Raw genomic sequence first — 9,882 nt, forward strand, 5'->3', positions numbered from 1 at the left:
ACTGAGGGCTGCTCCGGGCCGGGCCGGACTACCAGTCCCAGAGTGCTCCGCGGCCGGCGCGCTGACGTCAGACGCCGCTCTCTCTTTAGGCCACTTGTACCCGGATGTAGGTCCCTTTCCCTCCCCGGAAGGTAAGAATGGCGGAGCGGTGGCGGGCAGGGCCGGGACCCGGCGGGCGGCATCCGCTGCCATCAGCTCTCGGGGGGCTGCGCTGGGCGCGCGGGCTCGGTCTGGCGCCCTCGGGGAGACGGCGATGAGCCGCGGGCGCCTATATGGGGGCGGAACGGCCGGTTTGGTCGCCTCCGGCCAGGCTAGGCCGCGGCTGGCTGTGGAGGCCGAGCAGGGCCGTGACCGGCAGGGCCGGAGCCTCTCGGGGCGCGCCGGTGCCCAGCGGAGAAGTGGGAGCCGGGCTGGGCTGAGGCCGCAGCTGGAGGCTTCGGGGGGCCGAGCCGTGGAAGGCCGGCGCAGCCCCGCGGTGTGGCGGGGCCTAGCAGCTCTGGCTGAGCCGGAGGAGGCCTGAGTGCCGGGCGGCTGAGAGCAGCCTCGGGGCGGAGGCGGCCTCGGCAGGTGCTGGTATTTCCCGGGGCTTCCTGCTAGGGAGGGCTTCGGTGCACCCGGCGAGCTTGCAGCTGCTGTAGCACGGAGGAGCGTTCCACGTTACGGATGGGCGTGCAGCGGGCAGAATGGTTTTTGACTTCTGATCAGCCACGGCTGCGAGAGGTGGCTGACAGCTATTAGAATGGCATACAGGATCAAGTTCTGATTCTTTAATTTTGTTTCTGTGATTTAGATGCTCCTCTGCATATCTTGTAATACAAGTCATAATTTCTGTTTTATTTGCATCCACAGATGGCGGGTGAGAAGGCGCCCGGTGAGAAGAAACCAGGCGAAAAAGCGCCTGGTGAGAAGAAGCCAGGCAAGAAAAAAGCTGCTGAGAAGAAGCCAGCTGAGCAGAAGACAGGCCAGAAGGAAGCAGGTGACAAGAAGAAGAGGGTTAGGAGGCATCATGCCAGCCGTAACCCTGTCCTGGCCCGAGGTATCGGGAGATATTCTCGGTCAGCCATGTATGCCAGAAAAGCATTGTACAAGCGCAAGTACACCGCTCCAGAAACAAAGGTAGGACAATAAATATGGCATTTAAATAATCACAATATTCATGGTGATCTTGGTTTGAAATGTCATTATGTTTTCCCTTTTCCTTGCCTATAGATAGAAAAGAAAAAGAAAGAAAAGCCACGTGCAACCATCACCAAGCCAGTGGGTGGAGACAAGAATGGAGGCAGCCGTGTGGTTAAAATCCGCAAAATGGTAAGGAAAAGAACTCAGATGTTTGCACTTTAATGCTGTTAGGTGTAACTGTTGACTAGGTGATGTGCCTCCTGGTGCCATGCTTCACTCAACTGTCAGCAGTTATATCCTTGAGATACAGACCCAGCGACTGTCGTTCTTGGGGAGATGCTGGTCATTTAGAAAACAGCCAGTAGGCACAAGTGGGTTCTTTTCTGCCGTTTTGTGTTGCTGTGCTGAAGCAGAAGCACGTGTAGAAATACAGAGCTGGTCTGAACTTCACTGCTGCATAATTTTACAGAAGATATTCAGTGTGTTCTGCTGGTTGCAGCAGAAGAAAAATCTTCCAGAAGTCATCTTTAGGGAAACAGTATCTCTTACGAAAGAAAGAATCTAAACTGTAGTGAAAGTTTTCTGTCCTGTGGAATACAGGGTAGTACATTGTTTTTCTCTTCTTCCAGCCCAGGTACTATCCCACTGAAGATGTTCCTCGCAAGCTTTTGAGTCACGGCAAAAAGCCCTTTTGCCAGCACAAGAGGCGGCTGCGGGCCTCTATTACTCCAGGAACTGTTCTGATCCTTCTGACCGGCCGTCACAGGGGCAAGGTAATCGGGAACGTCCTTCCTGCTGACTCTTAGAGTGGCTTTGCAGCATTTCTGTGCTGAAATTGTTTTGACTGAGCTGAGGTACCATGAATTTACCAGCCAATTTCACAGGGTTCTGCTCAACCACTAGATAACAAATCTGCAAATCAGTTTTCCTGTGAATTGTCTAGATGCTTTCTCTTGTCTTTAGGGAAAACAGTCCTATGAACTAATGTTCTACACTGTGCTGGAAGGCAAACAGGCTAGTCCAGTTGCTTAGACAAAATTAAGGGAGTCTTGCTGCAATGCAGAAAAGATGTAGACTTGTGTCAAGCTAACTTTGCACTGCAGAATAGCAGAGGCGATGCCTGTTTCTTATTGTTGCAACAAGGACCTCAGACTAGGTATTGCAAAGGAAGAATTACATTTTCAATCTTGAACTAATTATCAAGGTAACACTTGATTGTTATATTAAGATGTGTTCTTAGTCTTAATGATGTTTACTAATAGGTCTTAACTGACATCCTTTATTTTCTTTAATTTATTGGCTTTAATGTCCCGTTACTTAAAAGAATGCTGTTCAAAGGAGAACATGACCAGAAAGATTAAAACACAATTGGGGGGTGGCTGTGACAGTGTGATATGTTGTGGTGCCCCTCTTTATCTTCTTTTTATCTTGTTCCTGCCTTTACCTCATACAAAGAATTTGGGTGACAGGATGGCTGTCTTGTCATCCTGTAGAATAGGCAAAGATTAAAGAAATGTACTAATTGGTTTTGCTCAGCCTTGAATGATGAAGCATGTGGAGAGCTGCGATCTGTCGTAGATGAGGTAACTGTGAGAAATGTCGGTAGTTTGGCTTAGGTGGTGGTTACTTCTCAAGGCACACTGTTGCACCCGTGCCTGGATGCTTTATCGATGCTGACACGACACCAGTGACAGGCCGAGGTGGGATGGTCCTGGTTTGGTTGCAGTATTTGAGAGTGCTGGGACCTGAGGACTGATGTCACATCTCCTGTCTTTTCAGCGTGTTGTCTTCTTGAAGCAGCTTGATACTGGCCTTTTGCTTGTTACAGGTAAAAAAATAATTATAAACTGTGATGATTTTTGTTTGGGGGTGGGGAGGTGGATTTGGGGATTTTAAAGTTCAGGTTTGTCTCTGGTCAGTAGTGCTGCAGATCCTCCCACAGGTGGTATGGCACATCATGTGTTCACGTAACTACGTGGAATCACATTTTGTTTTTCCAGGGAGGTGAATTAAGCTTCAATATCTGAGTACTTGGAAGAGATCAGGAAGCATTTGTTGGCTTTTCTAGAGGCTGTGATGAAGGGCTTTGTGGATTGTTCAGATTCTAGCTGTAGGCATCTCTGGAAGAGACTAGTCCTCTCCTACACCACAAAAATCCAGTGTAAAAGCAGTGGTTGTTCCCAGGAAAGCTAACCTTGTTCTCTCTTTTGTCTTTCCTCTGCCTTTAGGACCCTTGGCTATTAATCGTGTCCCTCTGCGTAGGGCCCATCAGAAATTTGTTATTGCTACATCTACAAAGGTTGATATCTCTGGAGTGAAAATTCCCAAGCATCTCACTGATGCGTACTTCAAGAAGAAGAGGCTGCGTAAGCCCAAGCACCAGGAAGGCGAGATCTTTGACACTGAGAAAGAAGTAAGAAGCGTGTGTGTGTGTGTGTTCTTTTTCCATGCTTTTGTTAATATAAAGCCAGGCTGGAAAGAGGGGAAATACCATGAAACAAATGGACAATTGAATTTTAAGTGGTCCTCAAAGTGAGGTAATTTCACTACAATTAATTAATACAGCAGCACTGAGATAAACCCCTTTAAAATTTGGCGATTTTTTTCTGCTTGAACCCTAGCAGAACAGCAGCAATGATTATTCCAGTTAAATATCTTTTTTGACCGAGAAACACCTTTAGTGTTTTGATCCTGCCAACAGCATGCTGCTGGCTCTGCTATCTGCAACATAAGCCAAACAGTGGCTTCAGTTCTCTCTGCCACCTCCGGTCTCCTACCACCTTTCCCATATTTAGAACAAATGGAGAAATAATTTCTTGAAAACGCCAGACTTGGGGTTTGCCCTGAATTTTGTCATCTCCGTAGAAGAGTCTGAAGTCACTCTGCAGGATTTTAACATTATTCTTTGTACTTTCTAGAAATACGAGATAACAGAGCAACGCAAGTCAGACCAGAAGGCAGTGGATTCGCAGATCCTTGCACGAATCAAGAAGGTGCCTCAGCTCCGTGGGTACCTGCGTTCTACATTTTGTCTCTCAAATGGAGTCTATCCTCACAAATTGGTGTTCTAACTGTTCTGAAAACACCACATTAAATCTGAAGGGAAAAAAGCAAGGATTTCTGGTCTCTTCATTGCAATCCGTAATAGAACGTGTTGCATAAATCTTGCAAGGTGTGTTGTTTAACAGATAAGCCTGTGGCATGGAATTCTGAGTGGCTGTACATAGATACTAGAATTTTGAGTGTATAAGGTTTTGGATTTATGGGCTTTGGTGTTTCTTTCATTTGGGGTTTGTGGTTGTTGGCTTTGGTTTTTTTAACTACGTAGTATAAACAGGAATCAGTATTCTTAACTGTGAATGAGTGGGGGGGGGGGGGGGGGGGGGGCGTGGGGACAACACAACATGCACCAAACCCCAACAGATTTTCTTTCAGAAGTAGTAGATATGACTGCTGGATTGACTACCCATCAGGACACACTGCAGAATAAAATCCAGCCCCATGTCTGTGCTGGCCTATTTCTCTGCACCCTTACTGTGCTGAAACTAGTGCTTCAGGTATCCTGTGTAGAACCAGGTCTTGGCAAAGCAACACCGCTAAATCAGTAACTCATTAGCATTTTGAAGCTTGTGTGCAGATTTTTTGAAATTGTATTTCTGATGAACAGCTTTGATCCATCAATAGCCACAAACCTCAGCAAATACAGCAACATTTTGGGGTGTTCCAGGAGCTATGATTGTGTTTTGAATTGGAAACACTGGGAATACTCCAGAGTGTTGCAGGGTAACATCATCCCTGGAACCATAACAAAATTTGGAATGTATGTGTCTTCGCAGTCCCTTTTTTCCCCCCTGTTCTTTGTTTATCCATGTGGGATGTAACGCTTTCAGTCGGGAAGAATACCACCTGCTTAGATAAAAAAGCAAAAGCGTGACTTAATTCTGTAGGCTCACAAATGAATTAAGAAACAGAAATTGTTTCTGTGAAAGGCAAGTATTTTTCTATCTGGGATACTTCCAGAGTCTCAGCAATTTTCCTACGTCAAAAACTGGCAGAAAGTGAGTTGAGAAAGTTAGTCGTGTCTGTTTTCTTTATCTGTTGAGGTCAGTTACCAGATACCTGGAAGAGGATGCTTGGGCAGTAATAGCTCTGCTCTTACAGAAACTGAGGATGTACATATTAACAAATCTGGCATGCTTGAGCTGTTTCTTAGCCAGACTTATGCAGGAAACAAGGCTTATATAACTGCACCATCTGTCTTTCCATTAATTCTTAGCTGAAGGTAGCCAATGGGGTCAAACTTGACAGGGAGTAGAGATTTCATAAAAGCTCCATGAAAAGGGGATAGAAAAAGGAGTAATACAGCCCTCGCTGAGGTAGAAGCTGGCATGTCGTGTACTAACCACATTCATTGGGAAGGAGGAATCGGGCTTCAAGTGCTCCAGAGCCAACAAAAAAACTTGGACACCAGCAGAATACCTGGCTTTGTGGTTGTCCTTAGCTGAGGTGGCTGATGTACATACTACAGAAGTATTTACCACTGGTTTACTCTTCCACATTCTTCGTCTTGATAACCAACATACTAGTGTGGTTCAGCAGAGGGAGCCAGTGAATAAGCTGTGTCCAAATGCAGAGCCCGTGGCCAGCTCGTGTTGCTGCCTTGCGGTGCTCAGAGAGGATGTTCCTTATTTTTCACTGTCATCGGAGCTATGTCTGTGATGAGTTACATCTTACGTCTTATGTGGTTTGGTAAATAATAGGTATAGTCAGAGGTTTCTTAAGTTGATGTGAGGTTTTGCTGCAGTGGTGGGACTGGCCTGTTAACATAAATCAGCTCTAAAAAGAGAGAAAAATGTTCCATGCATCTCACTGCTAGTACTAAGATAAGGTTACTGATACTACCAGAGAAAGATCTTAACCCTGTATCCTTAGAAAGCTCACTTAAAGTAAAAATTGTATGTGGGAACACTTAAATGGGAAAAGTCCAAAACCAGCAAGGAGACTTCTGGGTCAAAATAGTTTGTAGCAGCATGTGATACTGCAAAGTCTGCGAACAAATTTGGTCATGCAGTTGCAGTCTTTAGAGGTACTAGTGCTTCCATCATTGCCTTCCCCTCTGGAATGGGGAAGTTGTAGTAACAAAATAGTCCTGTGGGCTGGTCTGAGCATAACCAGACATTTAGATAAAATGGTATTGTCAATAATTGCTGATTGCTCTGACACATGCCTCATTTGTGTATGAGAATATATGAAATGGTACTTGGAACCATTAACCTTGTTTACTGAAAGGGGAGGCTTTGTCTTCCAGTGTGCTGTCAGGAAGTGATTTGGTAATTAATTCAGTTATCTTAATAGGTCCTGGTATGGATAAATGGCCTCGTGTGCTGCATTGCCTCCCTCGCCCCGGCCCTGTCACTCTGACAAGGTGGTGACCAATAACATAGCCGTGCAAGGTGGGGAGAGAGAGGGAGGAATTAATGTTTCCTTGCTGGTTGAGATCCCCGAACTGAGTCACTGTGGGACCAGATGAATGTTGCTGTCGGCACAAAGGGGTGTGGGAGCAGGCCTGCTTTTGGGGGTGCTAGCTGTTAAATTTTAACACCAAATCGTGCCTCCACAGTGCTGAGCAGCTCCTTGGGCTTTTCTGCAGAAAATGGCAACAGCAAAATCCCCATCTTCCGTAAGGAGAGGCAGCCAGTGGACAGCTGGGATTTGTCTTTCTCTTAACCTCTAAAATATTTTCCCTGAGTGCTGTGAAAGCTGGCTTTTCTTCTGAAATGGGATGAAGGATGGAAGAAAGGAAAAACAAGGACTGTACAGATAGCCAACACAGAAACAAAGTGAATATTCAGAAGGATTTTTTAGTCTAGATAATACTGTCCACTACCTGAAAAATACTTCCATCACATAAAGAGCTTTTGTGTGTGTTCTCGCTGTCCTGCAGCTTTTCTCATTCTGAGCATGTAAACAGTTCTGCAGTCCTCGCTAGCTGAGTCATTGCTTTCCACTGTGCATCCCCCACAGAAGAAGCTAGAGACATCCAAAGCCTCAGTCACCCAATCAAAAGTGCTGGAGATGTGCAGGTCCAAAAATAGTGACAGGCTCAACCACAGCAGCACTTCATTAGCATGAAATGTGCTCTTTGCTTCAGCTGCCTAATAAAGTGATATGTAATTATAATAAAGCGTCCTATTGAGAGGAAAGATAGAGGGATGTTGGCTTTCTCAGGGAATTGGTAATAAGATGCAATGACTTATCTACAGACACCTATTTTTACCTATTAGCTGCCTCTGTGAGATGACCTGATGGATTCAGTCCAGCACAGAGAGGCTATGCCCTGACTGCTGTGGTGGCCAGCAGTCTCAGGGAGGCAGACAGTAGCTTTGCTTCTGGGACTAGGATCCTTAGGAGAAATGAGGCTTATTTGCAAGACAAAGTACTTATGGAACATTAGCTTTGGTATCTCAGGTGTGAGACTTGGTTTTAACCCTAATTAAGAGAAGACACTATGGCTGGAGCATGAAGGTGCTTTTACAGGACAACCACACATACCATTTTCACCAGGTGTTGAGGAAAATATGCCAAATGTCCAGATGTCCAGTGATCAGCTATCCCATTCACCTATGCTATAGAATCATAGAATGGTTTAGGTTGCAAAAGACCTTTAAGGTCGTCAAGTCCAACTGTTAACCCAGCACTTCCAAGTCCATCGCTAAACCATGTCCCTAGGCATCACTTCTACACATCTTTGAAATACCTCCAGGGATGGTGACTAAACCACTTCCCCAGGCAGCCTGTTCCAATGCTTGACAATCTTTTTGGAGAAGAAATTTTTCCTAATATCCAATCTAAACCTCCCCTGGCACAACTTGAGACCATTTCTTCTTGTCCTATGGCTTGTTATCTGGGAGAAAAGACCAACCCTAGCCCCACTACAACCTCCTTTCAGGTAGTTGTAGAAAGCGAGAAGGTCTCCCCGAGCCTCCTTTTCTCCCAGCTAAACAACTCCAGTTCCCTCAGCCACTCCTCATCAGTCTTGTTCTCTAGACCCTTCACCAGTTTTGTTGCCTTTCTCTGAATGTGCTTCAGCGCCTCAGTGTCTTTCTTGTAGTGAGGGGCCCAAAGCTGAACGCAGTGTTTGAGGTGCCTTGTCACACCGGGGCAGCCAAACCTTTTTCTCCCAGCATATTTACACCCGGTCCTGGCCCTTCCTCTCCTTGTGGTTCACAGAACTGTTGCCACCCGTATACCCAGCCTCACTTCTGCAAAAAGGCATTCTGGATCTCCCCACAAGCTCAATAAGGAATAAATAGAATTTGGGGACAGTTTCTTTGTCTTCACCACCTGGAAGAAGCTCTGCTTTAGCCTCATAGAAGATGCAGGCAAGATCATCTGAGAGACTTCACAGAAAAGAGCTGGCCTAGGCAGCCTCCCTCTAGCAAGTGCAAGGGAATGCTGATTCCCATTACACTTCAAGCGATTCAAACATTAGAAACCCCATCCAAATGGATTTTACTAACAGAACTTGTTCCAGATTCTCTGCATATTCTTTCAGTACATTTTATTTCTTGTCTTTCAGTGCAGAGGGCTTCCTGGTCTTTCCTTGTTAAAATCAACTGGGTTTTAAGATCAAAACTGGTTTTTACAGTTTTCTAACTCCAGGTGAGCAATTGCCCTGCTCAGTTTGAAACTGGGCAGCAGAGTTCTACCCTGTGAAGAGTTCTCACTGTGAAGGCTGTGTTAATGAGGTCTCCTCAAGTTCCACTAAGGTAGGAGGTCACACTGTTTTCCTGTGGTGTTCAGGGGATTAAGCAGCATACCAATCTACAATTATCAGTGGCTTCTATGATTTTATCAGCTATTACGTTGTTACAAGACAGACCAAGCTTAGTCTAAGAGATCTAGAACTACACAGGAGAGTTAGAAACTCCACTACACTTTCTTCCATCATTATCGTCCTGAAATAGTAGGTCACATAACTGACTTAATCATATAGGTACAGTATTATGAGCTCCTGCTCCTGTTCTGGTTTGGAGGCAGCATCTGAAGTTCCCAGTGACCTGTGTGGGATGTGAGGATGCAGGAAAAGCAGAACTATTTATCTGTTAATTTGATTTCTCCAGCTCTCCTGCATTACAGTCTGCACTAAGCACTTGACAACTGTTTGTTTAAGCAATTAGAATAATTAAATCCGTATTTTTATAAGGATCTTATTCATAATAGTTCTCACTGGTTTTTTCCTCATTGTTCAGGAAGCCACTAATTGAACAAAGCGAGCCAGTCCCACTGGCCGTAGTCAACGTTTACACTGAGTCATGGAAGAGGGTTGGTCTGTGATGGTTACATGTGGAATTTAACGTGCTTGCCAACAACCAAACATGACACTTCTTTCATGTTTAGTTGCTTTTTCATTGTTTCTTGTTTGCAGATTATTTTTTTTTTAGATCAGACCAATTTCAGCCCTCTCGCAGATGAAGAGTCAAAAAATGTTTTTGTCAGCTGACTGACTTTTTTGGCTCATTTTATCCTGTTTTTTCCCCCCATTATTTCAATGTTTATCTTTCTCAGTGGAAATGACTTCACATGATAGATTGTACACACAGCCAGCAACTTCTATGACCTAACCATGGTTCACACTATACCAGACATAAATACTTGCTAGTAGTAATAATGATAAGGAGAGAGGAAGCATGGTAGTCAAAATACTACTTGAGATTAAAGAAAATAATTTTTTTTCTTAGCTTTATTGATTTTCTGTGTGAT

General features: G+C 45.0%; 1 protein-coding gene across 1 annotated transcript; it reads left to right on the top strand.

The window, feature by feature from the left end:
* Positions 1-5: 5 nt before the first annotated feature.
* RPL6 (ribosomal protein L6) lies at positions 6-4,233 on the top strand. Its single transcript, XM_080374142.1, has 7 exons — positions 6-131; positions 850-1,116; positions 1,210-1,308; positions 1,749-1,892; positions 2,899-2,947; positions 3,348-3,532; positions 4,038-4,233. The coding sequence occupies exons 2-7, from the start codon at positions 850-852 to the stop codon at positions 4,188-4,190; spliced, it is 897 nt and encodes a 298-aa protein (XP_080230268.1). The 5' UTR covers positions 6-131; the 3' UTR covers positions 4,191-4,233.
* Positions 4,234-9,882: the final 5,649 nt, after the last annotated feature.

The sequence above is a fragment of the Falco punctatus genome, assembly GCF_963210335.1.
Source record: "Falco punctatus genome assembly, chromosome: 1".
Classification (NCBI taxonomy): Eukaryota; Metazoa; Chordata; class Aves; order Falconiformes; family Falconidae; genus Falco; species Falco punctatus.

Coding starts and splice junctions, on each gene's coding strand:
- RPL6 (XM_080374142.1), top strand. CDS start 850: ATGGCGGGTGAGAAGGCGCCCGGTGAGAAGAAACCAGGCGAAAAAGCG. Junction 1,309..1,748: donor TGGTTAAAATCCGCAAAATG/GTAAGGAAAAGA, acceptor CTCTTCTTCCAG/CCCAGGTACTATCCCACTGA. Junction 1,893..2,898: donor CCGGCCGTCACAGGGGCAAG/GTAATCGGGAAC, acceptor CTGTCTTTTCAG/CGTGTTGTCTTCTTGAAGCA.